Here is a 24,296-nt window from a genome sequence, read left to right on the forward strand (position 1 = left end):
GTACATCGTAATTTATACTCCATTTGTTCCATAGTAATAGAGTCATTTTGTCATTTTGGTACGTTCCATAGTAATAAAGTCATTTTCCTTTTTAGTAAAAGTCAACACACATTTTTTCACACCTACTTTACTCTCTCCATTTCTCTACCTTTTTCATTTTCCATTTTACTTTCCCTTTACTTAACTCACTAACACAATTTTCTTAATCTCTATGCTGAAAAGAAACGCCTCCATTGCTAGACGGAGGGAGTATATTATTAGATCTCACATTGTTTGCAATCCATTACTAGACGGGGGGAGTATATTATTAGATCTCACATTGTTTACAAATATCGTCCATTCCTCAATTTCTCTTAAAAAGTCACAATTCCAATTACCAAAAATTTCTATATTTGGGGTCAAATTAAAAATAATTAAAAGTTGGGGGTGTTTCTGCAGCTACGAGAACTTTACTTGAATCGAGAAATTTGGAAAAACCCTTCCCCAATTTATCTCCTTTCCCCAAATTCTCATTCACCTCTGCAACAATGTCTGATAAAGACGACAAATCGGGCTCAATTGACGCCGCCCACTCCAAAGAAGAAGCTCTCCGTCTCAAAGCGCTAGCTGAGGAGAAGTACAATTCCGGCGACCTCAATTCCGCCGTCGCATACGCCGAGCGCGCCCGCGACCTCCATCCCTCAATTTCCGGCCTGCACCAGATGCTCACCGCCTTCCAAATACTCCGCGCCGCCGCCGCCTCCCCCATCCCTGGCGGCGAGAATCAGAAGCCGACGCCGGATTACTACATGATTCTGCAGGTGCAGAGGTTCTCGCACATCAATTCGATTAAAAAGCAGTATAAGAAGTTAGCTTTGACGCTTCACCCCGATAAAAACCCCTTCGTAGCGTCCGAGGAGGCGTTCAAGCTGGTCGGGGAGGCGGCGCGGGTGCTGTCGGATAAGATCAGGCGGAAGGAGTATGATGTGCGGCTTAGGGTTGCGATGCAGTCGGAGGCGGCGGGCGCGGTGGCGGTTGAGATTGGAGAGGAGGGGTCAAGAGAGACGTTTAGGACGGCGTGCTCGGCTTGCCAGCTGCTGCATCAGTTTGAGAGGAAGTATTTGGGACATAATTTGGTTTGCCCGGGGTGTATGAAGACGTTCAAGGCTGTGGAAGCTGAGGAGCGGAATGGAGATGAGGGGAAGAATGAGAAGAGTGAGGCGAATACAAGGGTAAGTGCTCGAATCCGGGAGAGAGTTTCCAAAGGGGACTATGTGGGGAGTGTGGAGAAGTTTGGTTTGGGGGTGAAGAGGAGGAATAATAATTTAGGTGAGGTTTCTGAGGGGTTGGGGGTGAAAATGGCGAGGACGGGTGTGTTGAAGAGGAGTAAGAGGGTGGAGGACTCCGGAGACGGCCATGGTGTTGAGAATGGTAGATTCAAGAAAATGGAAACTTTGATTAATGGAGGTAAGGAGGCAATGGAGAGTGGTGAGGTCGAGATAGTGGAGAATGAGATGAGTAAAAGAGGGGAGGGTAGGGAAGAGGAAAGTATGACATTGTCCCAAATGCAGATGATGGTGAAGAAGAAGAAACCGAAGAAGAAGGTAGTTGTGGGGAAATTGACTACAAAGGCAAAGAAAGTTAATGCTGAGAAGTTGAGGGTAAACGGAGTGGTGGGAGAAACCGAGAAGGACGGGGAGGGGAATAAAGAGGATTTAGGAGAAGAGGAGAGTGCAGAGGAGATGGAGGATGTGATGATAGAGGAGATGGCGAAGGAGAGGGGAGGGGAGGCAGAGAAGGAGAAGGTGGTGAATTTGAGGGGGAATTCAAATCGGAGGAGAGTGCCAAAAATTAGGAATCTTGAAGCTGTGCATGCAGCTTCAAGGAATTATTTTAATTCGGAGATTGAGAAAGATACATCATCAGACAAAGGGAACTCGGAGGTTCCGCCGGTGGAAAAAGAGAAGGAAATGGACGTCATAAAGGAGAAGAAAGGAAGACGTAGAGTTCCAAAGTTTGGGAATTCGGACATATTGAGTACAAAATCTTCAAAGAATCATGTGGATTCAGATCTTCAGAGGCTAAATGCTGACACAGAGGGTGATTTGGGTTTTGAGAAGGATATATCATCAGAAAATGGCGAATCGGAGGTTCTGCTGGTGGAGAAAGAGAAGGAAATGGATGTCATAAATGAGAAGAAAGGAAGACGTAGAGTTCCAAAGTTTGGGAATTCGAACATATTGAATACAAAATCTTCAAAGAATCGCTTGGATTCAGATCTTCATAGGCTAGATGCCGACACAGAGGGTGTTTCGGAGATTGAGAAGGATATATCATCAGAAAAAGGCGTCCCGGAGGTGCTGCTGATGGAGAAAGAGAAGGAAAAGGAAATTGACGTCATAAAGGAGAACAAAGGCAGGCGTAGAGTTCCAAAGTATGGGAACTTGGACATATTGAATACAAAATCTTCAAATAATGGCATGGATTTAGATTTTCAGAGGGTCATTGCTAACAAAAAGGGTGATTTGGAGATAATGGCCGTGGATGATTCTGATTTTCATGATTTTGATAAGGATAGAAGGGAGAGGAGCTTCAAGAAAGGACAAGTGTGGGCATTATACGATGATGTTGATGCAATGCCGAGGCACTATGCTCTGATCAATGAAATTGTCTCTGTAAACCCTTTTGAGGTGACATTGAGCTGGTTGATGCCTCAAAATAATGAAGATGAAGAATCAATAAGTAGGCTGAAAAATGGATATTTTGTTTCTTGTGGGAGCTTCCGTGTTACTAGGAGAGTAACCATTAGATATTTGAATTTATTTTCTCATCTTGTGGACTGTGAAAGAGCAGCCAGGGAGTTGTATAGAATCTATCCTAAGAAAGGCTCAGTTTGGGCAATATATAGCAGTAGTGGCCGAGAAGCTGAAGAAAGTGACGAAATGATTGAGGGCAAGAGATGCTACAACATTGTTGTAACTTTAAGCAGTTATAGTGATGTACATGGATTGAGTATAGCGTATCTTAAGAAGGTCGAAGGGTTCAGGACTGTGTTCAATAGAAGGGGAATCGGGGCTAACGCTGTTGTATGCCTTGGAGCAAAAGACATCAAAATATTTTCACACCAGATACCTTCAAAGAAACTGTTTGGTGAAGAAGCCTCTGGCCTTCCTAAGGGTTGTTGGGAGCTAGACCCTGCTTCGCTTACACCTCAGTTGCTTAGTTTGTCATAGTTATTACTCATGAAAAGATGCTCCTCGCACGACACAATGGCGTGCTTGCTCTGACTTATGTTTCCTCTGCCTATCATTGGGTAAAACTATGGCCTTTATTAATGTGCAGTGTTTTTTCCTTGCTTTCGTGGGTGATAAACTGTGTTTAAAACTATATTGGAAGGATGAAATGATATACAAACTCATAGATTGAGTTGCTGGAATATCTTGTATTGGTACTAGAATGAGGAGAAATGTTGAATTGTGATTGACTGAACATACCACGGGATGATATGTTGAATTTTATTCATATTATCACGTGATTGGTGCTCTTCTTATGTCTTGATGACTTGCATCCTCGTTGATTGGTTTTTACACAAAATTATTCAGGATGAAGAAGGTGGTCGGCATGGACGTTGGAAGCTGGAAGTTGGAAATGTGTTAAAATAACTACTACTACTACTAGTGTAGTGTCTCACTCGGTGTCTCTATTTGTAGCTAGCTGTATTATGTGGTCTAGAAATTAGGTCGGTTTTTTTTTGTGATTTCGTTTACTAATCTGTAACGTATGTAATTAATACTACTCCACTACTTAAGTTTATTGCTTAGGACATTTGATCTTGCAAGAGAGAGTTTCTGAGTGAGTTCTTCTCTTTGTTTTGAAGGAATTTTGGACTCCTGAGATATGGATATGATGGTTTCGAATCCGAATCCAAATCCAAATCCTTTCACCACAATTTTAACAAGATCTTCAAACGCTTAATGGATTGTATCAGCCATAATCTTTAATAGTAATATAAATAGACTATTCATATAGTCTACTTTACAAATTTAATTGTAAATAAAAGTCGACACAACAAAAATAAAAATAACTTCTCTTTTGAAATGGAGATTTGGTTACTCAAGTTAAGAACTTTAACGTAATTTTGGTATTTGCCGCAAATTTAATAAATGTCTAAAATATCACATGAAGGACTATATTTTGTAGCGTGTTATTTCCCACAGTGGCTAATCTTTATATACTACTACTAATATGCATACGTTATTCTTATCCTAAACACAACTAAATTAATGTGGCTTTATATGACGCTTTTTATCCTATTTATCATTGACTTTAAAAATAGTCTAAAATATCACAAATGATTCACAGTTGGCCATATAGAATACGTTTTCATCGAAAATATATTCACATCGTATTGAGAATATTACACATAATGCAAACTTTGTGGTAACTACTTTTAAAGTTCATAAAAAAATAATCAAAATTTGACAAAACTAATAATCCTTTAAATTTGGTACACTGAACGACCCAGCTCGTTATTAAATAAATTACGACAGGATTTTAAAATTATCACCCACGTGCGATGCACGACCCATTTTCTTTTATTTCATCTTACTTTATAATGTAAAATGATTTTTAAATTCATAAAAATATCATTATATGAAATCTGAAATCATAAATATATAAAATAAAAAACAATTGTTAAAAATATATAAAATCAAACAAAGAAAAAAAACACACAAATATATTGATTGGTGATTTTGGCAAAAATATACATACATATTATTATTAACATTATGATAGTTTAATTAAATTATTTATATCTATTTTATGATTAGTCAATTAAATCATAATTTCTTAATTAATTTTTGGTTCAATCTCATAAGTTATAAAAGTAGGTAATTAAATCACCACTTTTATACATTTCTCAATCCCATTACATGTTTCATCAATTTGTTGTGATAAAATTTTGATGAAATTTTATATTTAATTTAATATTTCGCTAATATTATACACGTATTTGTTAGTATATTGGATTTACATATTAATAATTTTACATACTATTTTTTTAAATCATTATAAATAGATTATTACTAACGGTGGAACATACATATGAGATTGATTTGTGCTCCAAATTCCAAAACAACGATTGATCAATTAATCAACACACAATAACGAAAACTAAAACACAAACTCACCAGAAAAACAAAATCCACACAATAATCAAAATCATTATATCCAAATTTCCAGCTCTCCATCCCACAATCTTGTATAAATTCTTCCATTCTCTCCTCATCACAAAACCAACAACACACCATAGCAAAGAAGCCTAGCATGGGGAACAAAAACCACCACCAAGTCAGCTTCTTCAAGCAGGCCAACGAGCTCTGCACCCTCTGTGGAGTGGAGATCGGTGTCATCATCTTCTCCCTGGCTGAGAAGGTCGTCACCTTCGGCCACCCCTAATGTCGAGCCCATCATCGATCGCAACCTCACCACCTGCAATCCTGAACCTCTCCAGCTGCCTCATCTGATCTGCCTTTTTGCGTGTTTGGGGTGATTCTTCTCAAGGAAGAGACATCCTCGTCTGCATACATTTTAGCATTTCATGGTGGCCTGGATAAGACATTTTTGCATTAAACCCGGCACAATCAAAGGACAACAAAATAAATTTAGATGACAAAACAAATCATACCTTCGAGGAATACGAAGACTGTTGGCGTGCAAAGCTTCCTCCCTTTTCTGTTGCTCTTTTCTTTCTTCTGGTGTCATATCAATTGTGCTGGAAGCAGAATCCCTGAAAGAAGGCACATACATAATTAAAAAGCACATACATATAAAAGAAGAAAAGAAAAAACTTAAAGAAAATGACCAAACACAATTAGTGACTGAAAGACATGAAAATTAACGCAACCAACAATGCAACTACTAATTAATTCACTTTGAAGTTTTTGTCAAAATTCAACAGCAGTAATTTTGATTACCTATCATGGAAAATGAAGAATGAACAATTCGATAAAGTTAACAATTGAAACAAACTAAATCAAATTATAGTCTCTTTTATGGACAATTGTTTAACCGTCTTATCACATTCCTTGACTAATTAAGAGCTACTACTCCCACTAAAATAAAAGGTCCACTTCCAATTATAATCAATAGCCACTACTCCAAATAAAACTCCTATAATCCACTTCTGTCAATTATTACATGAATTAAAAATGCCATTATTCATAATGACATTTTTGTTATTTTTACCAAAATTCCACTTTTATATATTTATTATAGATAATGGCATTTTTGTTATTTTTATTAAAACTCCAGTTTTGTATATTTATTGATTATTGATTATAGATGTAGTGAGAGTATTTCATTCAAACAATATCAGTTTCCTTTTGTGCCCGCGAATCTATCAAATCTTATGGTAATAAATTTTTCCAATAATTTCACGGCTTCGGCACCGATTGCCGTCTGTTTTTGATTCATACTGTTTGTTGATTCACGCAGTAAAACCCAGTAAATAAAGAAAGCTACAATCGCCCCAACAATTATATATATACACACACGCGCGCGCTATATTGTGATTGCAATAAGCGTATTTATTCAGCGAATTCCTTCGCTTCTACTGTGAGAGAGGGTTGTTGATTCGAAGATTCAATCATGGCTTACGAGAACGATGCGTAAGTTCTGGCCCCCCGATTTCCCGATTTGAGATTGTTGAATTGGCTTTTTAATTGATTTTGTGTGTGTATGCATAGAGCTAGGGTTTTGATTTGGAATTGGGGGTTTCTGTGGATTTATTGCTGCCTGTTGTTTATGTACGAGTTAGTTTGTGAATTAGGGTTTTTCTGTACTAAATTTGGGTTAGACGATAATTGATTGACATTTTTTATGTGGTGAATTTAGCTACCGTGATGAAGACGGCGAGCCATTGGTGGACTTTGATGATGATGTCCGATCTGAAGAGGAGCAGCCTCACGATCTCTTCGATGACATAGAGGATTCTGTATATGACCGCAGGGAGAGATCTGCAACTCCAGTGCTCAACGACTCGAGTTCTAAGCCCCGGAAGAGATTGATAAAAAAATCAGCTGTTAAAGAACCAGGCCCCATAGATTTTGGGTTAGATGATGACGATGATGATGATTTAGGTGGGGATTATGGCCGCGGGGATGATGTGGCTGGGTTGGTGAGAGATGATTACTCCAATGGCGGAAAGAGGAAGAGGGATAATGTAGAGAAATTGAGAGTTCTGGAGAAAAATAGGAAGGCTGAGAAGGAAACTAAGTTTAAGGTTAGGAAGAGTGGGGGAGGAAGAATGAAAGATCATGAGGCAGATCCAGAGATGAAAGAGATGTGGGACACTATTGCGGGCGACAATTCTGAGGTTAGAATCGTTTTCTAGTCAGTTATTTTATTCTTGAATTTGTTTCTATTCTTAAACTGGTGCTTGTAGTGTAGGCTATTGTCACGTGTTCCATCTACTTGTTGGGATGAAATGCATTGACGAGCCTTTGGTGGTAGATATTGCTAAATTGTACTTATATTGTATGGGTGAATTTGATAAATCTGATTTTGAACTTTTATTGGACATGGTGAATTTACTGAAATTTTGTGAAGTTGTAGTTTTGCCTTTTTATAGTGTGTTTAGCCAAATTTGGATTATATCATACTTTGTGAATATGAATATGTAATTTGATACCTTAATGAGCAGAATTCACGATTTATTGACCCAATATTAAGCACATCATTATTGCTCTTCTTTTGTTTTGATGGCATGCATCCTCAATGCTGATTGATTTTCACCCAAAATTATTCAGGAGGACCAAGAAGGTGTTCGGACTCTGGATGATGATAATTTCATCGATGATACTGGCGTAGATCCTTCTGACCGTTATGCAAGTGACCGTGAACATTCTCCAAGTCGAGCTCCTGAGGTTTGAATTACATCTTGTTTAGATTATGTACTTGTACTATAGTTCCGAATATTCAGTTCCTTTGTTATAAGTTAACTTTGTAAGATCTATAATGTAAACCTACATCTAAAAGAAAGTCAAATTGCTGCTGTTATATGTTTATTCTTCTGCATTTGCAGAACTATAAATTTTTTCTCTTGCGTCCTTATTTTGTAGGCAGAAGAGGGAGAAGAGGATGATGAAATCAAGGATCTTTTTAAGGTTGGAAGGAAAAAGAAGAAAAGTGAAAAAAGTCCGGCTGAAATTGCATTGCTAGTTGAGAATGTGATGGCTGAGCTCGAGGTGGTTGCAGAAGAAGATGCTGAGCTAAATAGACAGGGGAAACCTGCAATCAATAAGTTGAAAAAGCTTTCCCTTCTGACAGATGTTCTCTCCAAGTCAGTTGTTAACCCTTAAACATTCTGGGCCTCTTCTTATGCTTATAAGTTTCCCTTCAAGTTTCTGGCCTATACCATGCTCATATGATTGTAGTTAGAGTTGTTTTAATGAGGATTGAGTATCATGCAGAAAGCAACTCCAGCAAGAGTTTCTTGATCATGGAGTTTTGACTCTATTAAAGAACTGGCTTGAGCCTTTGCCAGATGGAAGCTTACCAAACATTAACGTCCGTGCTGCTGTTCTGAAGATCCTAAATGATGTCTGTAATTAGTTCTTCTTTGAAAACTGTTATTCATTCAATGTGTTTAAACAGCTAGGGGGCTAATAGTTTGTGCTACTGCAGTTCCCAATTGACTTGGAGCAATATGACCGCAAAGAACAACTAAAAAAGAGTGGTCTTGGCAAGGTCAGGGTTAGCTTCAATTTATATTCTCATATCTTTAAATTTTGTCTACTAGTATTAAACTATTAATACCTGTTGAGAGTGAATGGTTGATCTGGCAAGAAGATTTTCTTTCTCTATTTTGTCTATTGTCATTCAAAATACATGTTCTTTCTGATCTGCATTTATGTATATGTGCTTGCTGGCTAGCTTGGGGATTAAGCTGATGCTGAATCACATTTTGGCAGGTTATTATGTTTTTGTCAAAGGTTGATGAGGAAACTACTGCCAACCGGAAACTTGCTAAGGAGTTGGTGGATAAATGGGTAAAATAGCTATTATTCTCTTGTTTCATTGAAGAATTTGTCACTCCTCGATTGTTAGTGCTTGAAAATTGATATTTACTGGTTTTGTTATGGTCCGAAGTTGAACCTTTTATTTCTGATTTTTTTTTCCCCTGAGAAGATGCTGAACCATTCTGCATCTAAATGAAATGAACACATGTTTGCTTGTACTATTTGAGAAAAGTGCATCATCTGTCAGTTGCTTGTTATTACTAACTAGTCACATTGACTTCCTGGATGTAATTCATACAGAGCCGGCCAATTTTCAATAAGAGCACAAGGTTTGAAGACATGAAAAACTTTGAGGATGAAAGAAGTTACAGGAGGACACCTGCAAAAAAGTAAATTTTTATATACCCTGTAAATGGAGTTACTCTATATGTTTGAAAACTCAATCAGCACTGCCAACTAATTTCTCTTGTTGATCTTCAACAGGGCAGTGAATAATGCAGCAGGAAGGGCGTCGCGGGATGATGACCTAGATTTTTCGCAGTAAGAATTAGTTGCATTGTGGCTGTTGCTTCCTTTTTTGCATCGCAACTTCAACCTGTTTATTACTATCACGATGTTCGAATCAAATTATCTGCTGATGTAAAGTATCAATGCGTAGGGAGCGAAAATCTAGTCAGTCTTCTTCGAGGCAACATGCCTCTAGGCCTGAAGCAATGTCCATGGACTTTATGGTCCGTCCTCAATCCAAGGTTGACCCAGAAGCAGTGCGAGCCCGTGCTAAACAAATGGTACAAGATCAGCGTAGGGCCAAGGTTGGTAATTCTTTCATTAAACAAGCAACTCTCAGATGGAATGGCAATTCTCAAAAAGAATGTAAGGTTGAAGATATTGTTGCTATGTAATCCCTTGTTTTATATCTGCAGATGAACAAGAAGCTGCAACAGCTGAAAGCGCCTAAGCGGAAGCAACTGCAGGCTACAAAGCTCAGCGTGGAGGGTCGTGGCATGGTGAAATATCTGTAATCCTCTCATTCGGGTATTAATTAGGACGAGGTCAAGGGAACATGGTGCGTTGCTGGGAGTAACCAGTTTCTTGCCTAGGATGAAATGCGTTAGAGGAAGTGTTTGTTGTGTTCATCAATCTCCAATAATGTGTTGTATGATATGTATCCTTCCCATCCTGGAATTGGATACTGGAGACGTAATCTTTTTATGCTACTTTTATTATTTCTCTTTTAACGGAATGATTAAATTTTGTTTTTATACAGTCTGTCTAATTTTGATCAAGTAGATTGCTGAGGAAATTTACTTTGTAAAGTCAGTTACTAAGGCCTTCATGGTTAACCTATTTTATTTAATTTGAGAGAAAAATTAAAACAATATCGGTTTAGTATTACATTTAAGGTCCAATATAATTCTATTACTATTAGGGGCAATACACAAACTTAAAACATTTTTTAGTTTTTCCTCCGAACTTATTTTTTGAATACAATTACTATACTTTAAATTTTTCTGATTGTTCTCCTACAAAGAAAATCAATACCAATGTGAATAAAATAAAACTTATGTTCCAATCAAAACTTTGTTGTTTTAATTTATTTAAGAGTAAAAGCCAAAATTGGTCCTGAACATATGCTCATTTTACGTTTTTGGTCGTAAACATTATCTTTTGGATTTTTTGGTCATGAACATATGAAAATTTGATCATTTTGGTCATCCGTTAATATTTCCGTTAGAAACTAACGGTCAACAGGTTTAATCCCGATTTTGACCAAATTAAACTTTTAATTCTGATTTTTACTCCCTAATTAATTCTCTAATTATTCCCTAATTATTTTAATAATTATTCATTTAAAATCATCTAAATTATGGCCGACGAAGCCAAAGCAACGCCGCCTTCTCCTCCGGCAACCTCTCCCCCTCCAACCACGTCCTCTACTCCAACCTCTCCGCCGCCTACGCTTCCCTCCACCAATTCATCGAAGCTCTTTCCGACGCCGGAAAGACCGTTGAGCTCAAGCCCGATTGGGTCCGGACGAGGGTCCTCAGCTTCAACATCGCCTTTTTCGATAGAGCCGGCTTGTTGGTGAGGATGAGGGCGCATCCACCAGTGCGGAAGAGGCAGTTTGCGAGCATTTTAGAGCTGTCGTTTCCCATGTACCAGTTGGGGTTGAGGGATTTGGATGTGACGATCATTGCTGTTGAATTTGCTTGCATTTTGAAGATGTTTTCGACGATGTTGATGGCGATGATGGAGGCGCTGCAGCCCATCCCGGCGAGGTTGTAGACCTTCACGTTGTGTCTCAGATTGTATAAATTGATGATGCGGGCGGCGGGGGAGGGGGCGGAGGAGAGCATGGAGATGTTGACGACGAGGAGGTCGATGTCGGAGGAGGGGGGGACGGCGGTGCGGCGGAGGAGGGCGGGGATGCTGTCGAGGAAGAACTCGTCCATCTCGAGGAGGCCGTCGGAGAGGGTGGAGAGGGGGGGGGGACTCGCGGCCGTCGAAGACCATCTAGGGGACGTAGGTCTCCTCGCCGATGCCGGAGCTGACAATGGTCTTGAGGAGGAATTTGTACTCGTGGAGCCCGAGCTGCTTGTTGCGGAGGATGATCTCGCCAGAGAATTTGGTGCTCAGCTTGCGGTGGTCGCCGCCGGAGAAGGAGTCGCAGTGGACGGAGAAGAAGAGGATTTCTATTTTTTTAATATTATTTACTTCTAATTTTAATTAAATATTTATTAAAATAATTAGGAAATTAATTAGGGAGTAATAATTTAGAATTAAAAGTCTAATTTGGTCAAAATCTAGATTAAACTCGCTGACCGTTAGTTTTTTAACGGAAATATTGACGGAGGACCAAAATGATCAAATTTTTATATGTTCAGGACCAAAATGATCAAATTTACATATGTCGAGAACCAAAAAATCCAAAAGATAATGTTTAGGACCAAAAACGTAAAATGACTATATGTTCAGGACCAATTTTGGCCTTTACTCTTTATTTAACAAACTAAAATTCTGCATTATCATTATCATTTCTGCTATTTCTCTCTTGCGAAATAAACAGAATTACAGAAGGGGAGACTGATACATCCGTTAACTATAAAAATTTGACAGAATCCAGTTTCCACAACAAGTCCAATCATTTATGCAATTACACAAACTATATGGAAAACTTGACGCCTTCATCATCGGCAGAAGTCCCTTTGAAGATCGCGAGCTTCCCCCTGTGTTCTAGGTGTTTTAGGGCTCGCATAAGAATAGTACGGTCCATTCCATGAAGCTCTGCATGCACCACAGTTATATCAGAGATATATATACGGTGTCGTTGAAATAAAACTTCTTATTGTGAGAACTGTTGCACATAATATAACCTATAACGTTTCTGTTTCTTTCTGAGTGATAGAAGGAAGATTGACTTGGCAAGATAGTATTCACTAGATTGTGGAGGACATATAATTCTACAAGGTATCACTCTAAACGTCGGATCACCTGATGACTTATCCTGTTATCCAACTATCATTTTTTTAACAACAGGAGAGGCAAGTCTTAGGTAAAACGTTATTTAAAGAGGACTTGCACGATATCATCTTATGTGACCGACAATCAGATAACTCAGCGTTGATTATATTGCATTTGCCTGGTTACGTTGTGTGGATATTTAAACCACCAAACAATGTGTTTCCTGCCATGGCGAAAACGGGAAGTTTACCTGTCCCTCGAGACTCAATTCCTGAACGTATTTCCTCAACAGTCATCACACTGTCTTCAAGTCCATTATCCCTAACCTAATAAAAGGTAACGAGAAGAATCATGCTCAAAACAAACTCGTGAGATAATTTTAAGGGGCAAAAGGATTAGCAATACTCACAAAGCTTATTATAAGGTCGGCCCAATCAGGTATGCGATGCCAGAGGAGGAGACATTTTCTATGACTCTTATCCAACCATTCGGCACGTCCTGTCAAGTAGAACTTATAGTGATCAAACAAGAGCTTTCATCAAATAGCAAAATAGCAAAATGAAAACATACCTTCTGATACTAGAGCTGAGAGAAATGCCTCCCTAGCTTCATGACTTAGGGATCCTGCACAGATCACAAGCATATCACTACATTGGAAATGTAAAATGTATTACTAATAAATAGGAAAACGAGATTTGGTATGTGAAAAATCAGTTCATGCATAGCTCTCTTGTATTTAATACGGATATTAATAATTGATCAAGTATAGGGAGCTAATAAGCATATTTTCTATGGGATTTGTCAACATTTTAACCAGCTTGACCTTGATAAAATAGTACTTGACATAGTCGGATACTCCTACAAAATACTACAGCTTCTTCTAATTAAGACATAAAGCGAGCTCCCTTATTCAGTTTTTTATCTCAACATCAGTAGTAGTGCAAATAACAAGCAACTATCCGATTCTCAAAAACCACAGTAATTCAACATTCTAAGCTGTTTGCTTTTAGAGAAGACAACAAATTCCGATACAGTTTAATCAATACATTCAAGAAACAAAACCACAAGAATAATTCTCACTTTCAATCACTTGATTGCTAAACAGTGGGAAGTCTTCATCGAGTCCAACCACAAAGATTTTGTGTGTCCGACAATATTCGAGTATCAGCTCCTTCCAGAGCTGTATCTGCTTCTCCCTGGTGTCCTTCACTGGCTGCAAACTACAGTAATTGAAAAAATTTAAATGCCAAAAAATCCAAAGCTCATCACCCGAAGATCTCCCAATAAAGCAAACACTACTAAAACTATGACACACTCAGTATCCATTGACACCACGTAAAACTATAAAAAGGTTTAAGCAGCCTCACTAGCTACACAAAATTTCTGTATAAGGAATTCTGTCTTTCCTCAACATTCATATGACTATTTCCACTGAGAACAAGGAAAGTATTACTGCTCCATTCAGTCGACAGAAAATAAATTTATGGCAATGCCAGTGCCTAAAGTCAAGCATCTTAAGAAATTTTCCTCGTAGAATTGTTGAACATTTTCCATAGAATTCAAGCATCCATCGAGACTACTCCCTACTAAGACGAAACTACACAAGTTCTAAAGAGACGAGTCTCCAAGCAACAATCTCGAAAAATCGCATTACACATCATTACAATCAATGGAATTGATAACAGATGTCAAACTAGCTGAATCGAAACTATCTTAGCAGATCACAATTCTTGTATTAATTCAACTAGTGAAAATCCCTAACTTTTCCCCTTTTCTCCAGTGTTATCAAATTTTCATTGCTCAATCCAAGCTGAGAAAATCCCAAATCAGTCTCGCAATTTATAAAACAAAATAACACGACAATATACATTCTGATAAAAAAAAATAAAAAATCAAACCATATATCATCCCCAAACTCTGCCAAGGCGAAAACAAAAACTAATACTGATAAAAAAAAGATATCAAAAGAAGATAGTAGAAGTATTACGTGAAATAGGGAGGGTAATTGAAGAAATGAGGCAGCTTGAATTCACCCAACGTCTGCATATCCGTTGCTCTTTGTCTCCCAATTCAATTCTAAACTCAAAAACTCCAAAACCTTCGACAGTCGAAAGCGTATTCTTTTTTCCGTGATATCGATCGAAGAAGGCAGAACTCGCCTAAAGGTTTGAATTTTATATTTTAGATTAATTTTTAAGAATGTTTCATTATAGTAGAATTAATTTTTTTACAGTAGACAAAATTTAGTTGATTGATACTACCAACGCTCTATTTAAATTTTTAATTAAATTCTAACTGGAATTTAGTAAATTGTAAGTGAAATTATTTTCTCCTCCTACTATAAGTTGCGCAATAATAATTTCTATTTAATTTAAATAAGAGTTAAAAACTAACAGAAAACTTATAATTTAAATTATTTTTTACCATACGTTGTGAATTACTCCTAAATTTGATAAGATTAGTTAATGAAAATGATGTACTCCAAATGCGTTAGTATAGAATTCCTCTCATCAAATTATAAGCTAAAGCTAATTAACCACCTCTTGAAAATCAGTCCACCTTTTACCTATTAGGCTATTACACTCTAAATTTCGGATTCAAGGCGTTCGATGAAATGCCTCTGATAATTTTCCAATCATATTTTTTAAGGAAGATAGCACACCACTCCAGCATGAAATGGTGGATGCAATAAAGTGGGAAATTGGGCCGCTGAATAAGCTGTACAAGTTTGAAAGTCATAAATCCCAATACTAAAATGTCAAAATTTACACACTCATAAAGACTGCTGCTCTTACTTGGTTGTTATCGTCGCCTTCATTCCCACATCACTGCTCCCACCAAATCCGGTACTACCCCCCCCCTCTCTCTCTCTCTCTCTCCAGATGCTTATTTTTGGTATCATTCATGTTAGTATGTGATCTACCTGTCATTGATCGGCAAGAAAACCTTTTTCTAGTTGAATCACGGCTTAATTTAACAATCTACAGCATCCCTTGATTCTTCAATCAATCAATGGACGGAGCTAATGTTCAGTTTAATGTGACTTAGCGTTTACCTGATTTGGGAAGTGATTGAAGAAACAAATTTAATTAATCGACGTTACTTATTTTGAGTTTGATTTTATTGTTCCTCAGTGGAATGAAATTACCTTTTTGTTCAATCGTGTTTGTTTGCTCTTGTTAATATGCATCTGAATTCAACTGTTGCTCTGCTCAGGTACAATCCGAAATTCGAAGATCGCACAAAGTGGTGATTTGTGAAAAATGGCAGTGTGAGTCATCCTCTTAAGCTTTTTTTTTTTTTTTGCAATTTCAGTATGATAAACATATTTTTACCTTCATTTTACATTTTGGGTTTGTCATGTCCATAAATGTGAGTGTATTGGTTGTGATTGATGATCCGTAGAGTTGCTTCTGCTCCGGGGAAGGTTTTAATGACTGGAGGCTACCTTGTTTTGGAGAGGCCTAATGCTGGGATTGTGCTGAGTACAAATGCTCGATTCTATGCAATTGTAAAACCGCTTTATGAGGAAATTAAACCCGACAGTTGGGCATGGGTATGTGACACTCTCTGTCTGCATATTTATTGGTGTTCTTGTTAAAGATGAGAAATGATATTGTCGTTGTTGGTTGAAAACTATGATGAATCTTCATATCCTGCAAATTTTTTCTTGGGATATCTTTAGACTCTGAGGGATATGTGCTTATTCATCAGTTCAAATAGATTACAGTGGAACTCGTTTTAGATTTTCTATATGTTGCAAGGTTTGTGGTTTGGCCATTAGCTTTAGAATGTTGCTCTTTGCTGTTAACAGGTACGAAAGTTAGGTCTGGTTGTGCATTATGTTTGAGAAACTTCATGGCGAGCTATGATTAATGAGTGTCGTCCTTGATTAAATGCTTTTTTTTTGAAGTTGGCATGCATTCTTTATATTGTTTACATCTGTTTAACCCAAGAATCTGAGGAACAAAGTGTGATATCCTTTTTCCTACCTTCTATCAAATGGTTATGCTATTCAACATTGTGTTCCAGGCATGGACAGATGTGAAACTGACGTCTCCTCAGATGGGAAGAGAAATTATGTACAAATTGTCGCTCAAGAATCTCCAGCTACAGAGTGTATCCTCTAGGTGAAACACTGTATCCGTCTGTATTTCTCTCCGATAACATTAGTCTGTAAATTGTGGGTGTACTCATAACTGGAAACTATATCAGAGTTCCTCCAATTATCATCATATGCACAAAAACGTAGGTAGATAAGCATGGCTAATTACTGACGAGAGTTTTTGGCTTCTCCAACTTCAGTGATAGGAATCCGTTTGTTGAATATGCACTGCAATATGTTGTAGCAGCGGCTTGTGCCACGTTTGATCAACCTAAGAAGGATGAGTTGCAAAAACTTTTGTTGCGAGGTAAAGTCTGATACGGAGCATTGGATATTGCATTTGTTTTTAATAGATCTCCAAAGTTCTAATGCCGGTTCTGGCTTAGTGATGCAGGTCTTGACATTACTATATTAGGTTGCAATGAGTTCTATTCATATAGGAATCAGGTAATTTGTTTCTGCAGTGATTCCTCTGGATTTTTTCGTTGGGGCTTTTTACTAGTTTGTCCTTCAACTTAATGTCAAATACAGTTGAATTTTCATTTTAATGGTCAGTTCTTGGGTATCTGAATGCGAATATTTTTTACATAGCTGCAAGATCACTATTTTTTTTCATTGAGAAGCATCTTTACTGTAAGAGCAGCACCTTGGCGAGCTCATTTCTGTCTATTTTTTAGTATGGAAATGTCAGCTATGTTGTGCCTTATGCAGATTGAAGCACGTGGCCTACCATTGACCTCCGAATCATTGGCTTCACTTCCTCCTTTTACTTCAATTGCATTCAATGAGGAGGAATCAAATGGACAAAAGAGCAAGCCTGAAGTTGCCAAAACAGGGCTGGGCTCGTCAGCAGCTATGACGACTGCTGTTGTCGCTGCTTTACTTCATTACCTTGGAGTTGTCAGTCTCCCCTCAGAGTTCAGTGGTCCTCTTGAAGGGGATAGAGTTTCCGCAGACCTGGATGTCGTGCACGTTATCGCTCAAACAGCTCACTGTATAGCGCAGGGTAAAGTTGGTAGTGGTTTTGATGTGAGCTCTGCTGTTTATGGTAGTCAGCGGTATGTCAGATTTTCACCAGAAGTACTTTCTTCTGCTCAGGTATTCAATGTTCTGTTATAGCCCAATGATTTTACTCTAGGGTGGAATTTTGAATTTGGAGCTGTGTATAAAAGCATGTTTGTGGTTACTATTCACCTGCCTCAGAGAGTCAGAGAGCATTGATGGTGTAGCTAAGATGAATGCTAAACATGGTGTGTTATATGTATAATTAATTCACTACTAAAATGCAGGATGCTGGTCGAGGGACTCCAATTGAAGAGGCCATAGGGAATGTGCTAAAAGCTAATTGGGATCATGAGAGGACTAAATTTTCATTACCCCCAATGATGACTTTAGTAAGTTCCATAATATGTATAGCATATGATGATTGATGATATAATGCTAATATAAATGCTTATCTACTACTGGTATGATGGTATCGGGAACGATACCCCGACTTTCCCATTAAATGGCTGTATTGTTTTGTGCATATTACTGTTGAACCTTAGTTAGTAGTTGGCACTTGCTATAAGGTACTCCCGCGCAATGCACTTAGACCTTTGTCTTTCCAAGTCAGATACTCTGCCGACCAGATACAATCAGGTTCCTAAACTTGGATTTCTTATTATCCTAAACGAGCATTCATGCACTCTATTTCAAGTATTTTTTATTGCTTTATATGGTATGGATATTATTGACTCAACGACCCTCAAAAAATAGTTAAGATGTCCATATTCGATATCCTGCACATGCACTTGAAAAACCAGGAATGCTGTTCGATGCATTTATTTTAGCATGAAGTTCCTGGCAATCTTCTTTGTATCACTGCATAATTGTTATTCTCTTCCAGTTACTTGGAGAGCCAGGAAGTGGTGGATCATCAACACCGTCAATGGTCGGTGCTGTAAAGAAGTGGCAAAAGTCAGACCCTCAAAATTCCCTTGAAACATGGAAGAAGTTGTCAGAAGCTAATTCTGCTCTTGAGATGCACCTCAAAACCTTGAGCAAATTGGCAGAAATAAACATTGATGATTATAAATATACCATTATCAAATGCAGCACTGTCACATCCGAAAAGGTACTGACTTAGCTAGTACTCCCTCCGTCCCGGAGTATTAGACTCACTTCTTTTGGTCACACGATTTAAGGAATTGATATTTAAATAGTTAAAATGGAGAGAGTAAAGTATGAGAGAGGGAAAAAGTAGGGGAGAGAAGAGAGAAAAAAGTAGGTGGAGAATAAAATAAGATAGATGCTTTTTGCTAAAAAAGGAAATGAGTCTAATATGTTGGGACATCCCAAAAGGGAAAGTTGGTCTAATACCTTGGGACGGAGGGAGTATTCTTTATTCCATCAGATAGAATCAGAGTATTATTATAATCAGTGTTGCACACTTGCACTGGAATGTATCATGTAGTACTTCACTAAATCTTTTGCTGAGTATGGAATGTGTACATAATTAGCCATAAAGCTTGGATCTGTAGAAGCATGACTTCTTTCACTAATAATGTTTCTGGCTACTCTCTTAACAGTGGAGAGATGAAGCTCCTGAACCAAATCAATTAGAAGTTGTTAAAGCATTACTAGGAGCTCGAGATGCCATGCTTGCTATCAGGTGTAACATGCGCAAGATGGGCGAGGCAGCTGGGATTCCCGTAAGCTCTTCTATTTTTTATGCCCTGGGGCATTTTGAGTTTATTTTAATCATTTGTTTTAAATGAATATAATAGATTTATAAGTTGATCTCAGAACTGCTTGTTTGTAAAATTCTATGTTAGTTTATCCACCAATGTTTTGCTTAGATTCTTATACGACTTTTTGTAGAAGTATCTACCCATTTACACATGCATCAGAAGAGACTAACCAATATATTTAAATGGAAAGATTATATCCCAATACCATGCATTGCACTTGAATCTGAAGCTTTTTCATCTTCTATCAAAGTCGGCTATCTAATGATGAGTTCGACTCGTCCTTCTGCTAGTATGCATTGTACATTGACTTTACCATTCAAACTTCTTCATATCTGGTTGACCCTTTTTCCCGCGGTGTATACCTCTCCCAGATTGAGCCCCAGTCACAAACTCAACTGCTGGATACAACGATGAATATGGAAGGTGTTCTGTTGGCTGGTGTTCCTGGTGCAGGTGGATTTGATGCAGTCTTTGCTGTGACCTTGGGGGAGTCGGGCAGCAACGTGGTCAAAGTCTGGAGCTCCCTCAATGTGCTCGCCTTGCTAGTAAGAGAGGACCCTCGCGGAGTTTCCTTGGAAAGCAACGACCCTCGGGCAACAGAAATAACTGGTGCGGTTTCTGCCCTTCGAATCAAGTGAAGTTAAATGTTTGTTACTTCTTTTACCGGTATTGTCATTTGAAACTCAGGTAGCTAAATTTCAGTGAGTTTGATACAGGATTTTAACTTATTACCACTGTTAAAATATTGTGTTTGTTGCAAGATAATAAGGAAACAGAACATTTCTGTTGTATTTTACAATAATAATTTGTATGAGATGTTCCATGTGCATTTTCAACACTACTACTATTTATTTTACTCCATATAAAATGAATATGAAATTATGAAGAACAATTGTCTTCTTGGGTTACCCTTGTTGGTACGTAATCACATGGCCACACATATTTATCATATTTTCTCCCTTATTAAAATACGCATCTCACATGGATGCATATTAAGCACTTGCACGACAGAGAGATATATATGCTTAAAAAATCTTTTACTAAGGTAAAGGAAATAGGTGTGAGTTCATATTATTTTCAAAGGTAAAATCAGTTCTAGTGACTAATTCATCTGCTAATTTGCAGATACTAATTCATAATCATAAGGTGGGACATGGTAAAAATCAAGAATCGAATCCTATTTTATTTACAAAGAAAGCTTATAAGTACTAGCATTCATTACTTACATACACTGAATCATTTAATTTGATGGGCAAATACTTAATACTCCTACTATTCTTCTCAAGGGTGAGAAAATGCAATTGCTTCATATTTTTCATGTCATTGAATTTATATACGTAAAAATGACATAGATAGATTAGATACCAACTAAAATTTCGACGTCAAGAATCACTAAAGCCTAAAATTGCCACTAGATCAGTTTATGAGACTTACATATCAATCAATTAAAAGTCAGACTAAAATTATGAGTAAAGGAGTGTAGATTTTGTTATTGATTGTGTTTCTGCAGTGGAGTAAAAAGACATGAGCATCTTATCTTAATAATGATGTTGTAAGTGTGCCTAATTATCCCCTAAATTAAATCAAACATGATGTATATAATAAGTTTCGATAGTACAATGGTGTTAGTGGGGCAGAAGCAATTATGACAATAATGCAACTGTAAACATCAAGGTTGTATTGCTTGTTTGTGTACATTTATTTCATGTGGTCCTCTACATGTTCTCCACATCTTTTTCTTTTTTCCCCTGACATTGGAACATAAAATTTAATGTAGCATATAAAACAAAATAAAATATCTTTTCACAATATCATTTCTGATATCAGACGAAACACAATCCTATTTTTTACCGCATTTTTTTTATCATAGTCTCATTTTTACCATAAATAAATGCTATACAGTTAAAATTTTCCTATTTCATTAGTTATTATTGCCTATTGGATTTCGCACTCCACTAGCTTACTACATTCATATTTTATTATAAAATTTGGATATAATATTTTGAAATATTATTTAATGAGTTAAATGAAGAAAGAAGAAAGTATGAGAAAAAATAAAGTAAAGAAATGAATACCATATAGAATAAAGTGATAGAGTATAAATTGTGTTATTTCTTTTACTAAAATAAAATATGACTTATTTATAGTTGGACGTAGTGAGTATATAAAAAAAATTGAGAATCACATCCCATTAATTTTTTATACTATTATAAGTTCTTCACATTTTATAAAAACTTGTGCTAAGTTAAAAGAGAGACCATATCCTACCAGTATTAATTAAAAGTGAGACTATATCCTACTAGAATTGTTAAGATTCTTCATTTATTACTAAAATAGTGCAGTAGAGTAATTGTCAAACTAGCAGCCAAATGAATTCGACTTTTTCATTTGGACTTTGCTCTACAAAGTCGAGAAATATTTTGAATTGTGAGTGACATTGACGATGATCTTGACATATAGTACTAATACTTCGCCCGTTCCATAGTAATAGAGTTATTTTGTCATTTTGGTATGTTCATAATAATAGAATCATTTCCTTTTTTAATAAAAGTCTACACATTTTTCCACACCTACTTTACTCTCTCTCTCTTACTTTTTTCTCTCTTCATCTCTCTACCTTTTTCATTTTCCACTTTATTCACCCTTTACTTAACTCACCTAACACAATTTTTCTTAATCTCTGTGCCGAAAAGAAACGCCTCCATTACTATGGAACGAAGGTAATATAAAGCGGGGTGATATTTCATCAAAGAGACACATTTTAGTTAGCAATTTTTTGGATGGTAAAAACCATTTTGCAGGTTCCCTACGTTGTGTTGGCAACTCCATCCCTACAAATATGAAATTAAATTACATCAACTCAAGGAGTCGCCTGAATGAGACAGAAAACTACATCATGAAACATATCTATCAACCGCAATTTTTTAGTCAGAAATATAAAGTATGGCAAATTATCCTTTAAATATTACTCCTATCATAAGTAAATTATTGTTGACTCACCATTATTTGACTTGGTCGAGTGGCTTCTAATCGCGAGCCACTCGATCAAGTGCAATTTTCTGTCTTTGAAATTCAAACAATGAGCTCGACTCGACCAAGTGGTTGGTTTGATACCCTACTTGGGGTCTACTAGTGCTTTGTTATGATTCCTCTTCTTGTGCACCACACGTGTCGTGTGCTCATGCAAAATCGTTGCACGGGCCATGCATCCATGATCCCCGACTCTTCACTCTCGGCAGTACGTTTGATGAAGTTAGCCTAGTCCATCGTGCGAGTCGTCTCAATTTTCATCATGAAGATTACATAAATTTTCTTTTAAGATAAAATATCTGATTACACCAAATATTTGATTTAACACATTTGACGTAATAAAAAGAATTAAATATGGAATGGATATAATTAAAAAAGGAAAATTTGAGTAAGAAATGAAAAGGAATAAATTTAATTAAATTTATTGGTTCATAATAACGATATACAAACTTTTTGCTTAATTTGATATTTTTCATGAACTTAAAATTTGATTGAAAAAATAATAAATTTATCCCTTATAAGTGAATTTCACATAAGTTGAGGGAAAATTGATTTTGTGCGAAATTTACTATTTTGCAATAAGATTTGAATTTGGGGAAAATATCTAATTTTATCAAAAATTTATAATTTTAGAAATCAATATCCCGTTATAAAAATTTATAATATAATGAATCCTAATTATATCTATTACTAATATGGAATTATACACTCTAATTAGGGTGTAATTAATCTTACTAGTAATTGCTAACTAAAAATTTAGTGGTAAAATTTAGTCGTAAAAATAAAGGGTTAACTTTTTAAAAAATTAGTAAACTACAGTATTTATATCAAAATGAACTTTAATTTGTTTCAAATAAATACTAAATTTGCATTTGACTTTGTTTAAGGTTTTAATTGAAATTTGTACCAATTTTTTACAAATTAGTATGACAATTAGTAGTGTTTTTTTAAAGTTAACTACTCTCTCCGTCCCACAAAAGATGTCACACTTTCCTTTTTAATTTATCTCATAAAAGATGTCATATTTCCCTTTTTGAAAAAAGTTCTCTCTCACATGAATATAAAAATTGTATTTTCTCTTTCCATTTAACACACAAAATAAAACATCATAAAATCTCGTGCCGTCCCACAAATATGACATTTTTTGTGGGACGAAGGGAGTACATAAATACTCTAAGATCTTAATTAACATGGATAGTGTTTGTAGAATTTTTATAGCTTTTTTGGTATCTAAAAAGTCACATCTTTTAAGCCAAAATGCCCCAAAGTCATTAAGAGCATTTTTGGACTTTCCACCCAGATATACTAAATATGATATTTTCCTAAATTTTCCACCCAAGTAGTACTAAATACTATGGAAATTATTCTATTATTTATTTTGGATAAATTTACAACATAAATTTTTGAAATATAATTTCAAGTATTTGAGGAAAATATCTATAAGAAAGAGAGGGATTTAGAGTATAAACAACTTTCTTTTAAAATTTGATGTCAAATCAGTATTTCTAACATAAGTCCAATTCAAACTACAGACGATATACGTAATTTTTATCTTAATGGAGTGGTATTTATTTTATTTTATTTTTCTAACCATAATCGGATATAAAACGGAATTTGAAATTAAATGAGTATTGTACTCTCATCATTATGCGTTAATAAAGTTATTTTTTATCATCACGGATTAGGAAAGAGGTGTATAATATATTAAAATAAATAGATAATAACATAAGTAAAAAAAGTTATTTTTTAAAAGTACTCAACTAACCTAAAACCCTTCAATACAAAAAAATGACTGAATTATTATAAAAAAATGACTGAATTATTATATTAGGAGTAGTAATTAAAAGGAAAGACGATGTCTATTGCCGAGAATCCCACTCGCACCTAGCGCGTGACCCGCACGTGCTCCAACACAAACATTTGCAATTTTCAATCTTTAATCATTTAGATACACTGCCGACTCCA

At 36.4% G+C, this 24,296-nt stretch overlaps 4 protein-coding genes and 1 pseudogene across 6 annotated transcripts; 3 read left to right on the top strand and 2 right to left on the bottom strand.

Annotated features, from left to right (window-relative positions):
* The first annotated feature begins 465 nt into the window (after positions 1-465).
* LOC125213750 (DNAJ heat shock N-terminal domain-containing protein) lies at positions 466-3,804 on the top strand. Its single transcript, XM_048114462.2, has 2 exons — positions 466-3,292; positions 3,582-3,804. Exon 1 carries the CDS (start codon positions 528-530, stop codon positions 3,210-3,212), a length of 2,685 nt encoding a protein of 894 aa, XP_047970419.1. The 5' UTR covers positions 466-527; the 3' UTR covers positions 3,213-3,292; positions 3,582-3,804.
* A 2,462-nt stretch (positions 3,805-6,266) lies between these two features.
* Positions 6,267-10,264, top strand: LOC125214763 (protein IWS1 homolog 1-like). Of its 2 annotated transcripts, XM_048115906.2 has the most exons (12): positions 6,267-6,394; positions 6,478-6,650; positions 6,877-7,357; positions 7,791-7,907; positions 8,103-8,323; positions 8,454-8,583; positions 8,668-8,730; positions 8,955-9,032; positions 9,303-9,391; positions 9,486-9,542; positions 9,661-9,814; positions 9,926-10,264. In XM_048115906.2, exons 2-12 carry the CDS (start codon positions 6,631-6,633, stop codon positions 10,022-10,024), a joined length of 1,509 nt encoding a protein of 502 aa, XP_047971863.1. In that variant the 5' UTR covers positions 6,267-6,394; positions 6,478-6,630; the 3' UTR covers positions 10,025-10,264. The 2 variants fall into 2 exon arrangements, with proteins under 2 accessions (XP_047971863.1, XP_047971862.1); XM_048115905.2 differs by having other exon boundaries at positions 6,335-6,650.
* Positions 10,265-10,957: 693 nt separating this feature from the next.
* LOC148931109 (3-ketoacyl-CoA synthase 12 pseudogene) lies at positions 10,958-11,455 on the bottom strand (annotated as a pseudogene).
* A 508-nt stretch (positions 11,456-11,963) lies between these two features.
* Positions 11,964-14,632, bottom strand: VPS25 (E2F/DP family winged-helix DNA-binding domain-containing protein). Its single transcript, XM_048112829.2, has 6 exons — positions 14,452-14,632; positions 13,545-13,684; positions 13,035-13,088; positions 12,874-12,962; positions 12,715-12,790; positions 11,964-12,287 (listed from the first exon to the last, which is right to left on the bottom strand). The coding sequence occupies exons 1-6, from the start codon at positions 14,508-14,510 to the stop codon at positions 12,166-12,168; spliced, it is 540 nt and encodes a 179-aa protein (XP_047968786.1). The 5' UTR covers positions 14,511-14,632; the 3' UTR covers positions 11,964-12,165.
* A 438-nt stretch (positions 14,633-15,070) lies between these two features.
* Positions 15,071-20,137, top strand: LOC125216577 (GHMP kinase family protein). 2 transcript variants are annotated; one of them, XM_048118330.2, is made up of 11 exons: positions 15,071-15,310; positions 15,681-15,735; positions 15,870-16,020; positions 16,497-16,594; positions 16,770-16,876; positions 16,964-17,016; positions 17,281-17,667; positions 17,859-17,963; positions 18,458-18,685; positions 19,140-19,262; positions 19,673-20,137. In XM_048118330.2, exons 2-11 carry the CDS (start codon positions 15,728-15,730, stop codon positions 19,937-19,939), a joined length of 1,527 nt encoding a protein of 508 aa, XP_047974287.1. In that variant the 5' UTR covers positions 15,071-15,310; positions 15,681-15,727; the 3' UTR covers positions 19,940-20,137. The 2 variants fall into 2 exon arrangements, with proteins under 2 accessions (XP_047974287.1, XP_088925214.1); XM_089069088.1 differs by lacking the exons at positions 15,071-15,310; positions 15,681-15,735 and having other exon boundaries at positions 15,859-16,020.
* The last annotated feature ends 4,159 nt before the right edge of the window (positions 20,138-24,296 follow it).

Source organism: Salvia hispanica, chromosome 3, assembly GCF_029641045.1.
Source record: "Salvia hispanica isolate PSC_SH4W2 chromosome 3, Shi_PSC_v1, whole genome shotgun sequence".
NCBI lineage: Eukaryota > Viridiplantae > Streptophyta > Magnoliopsida > Lamiales > Lamiaceae > Salvia > Salvia hispanica.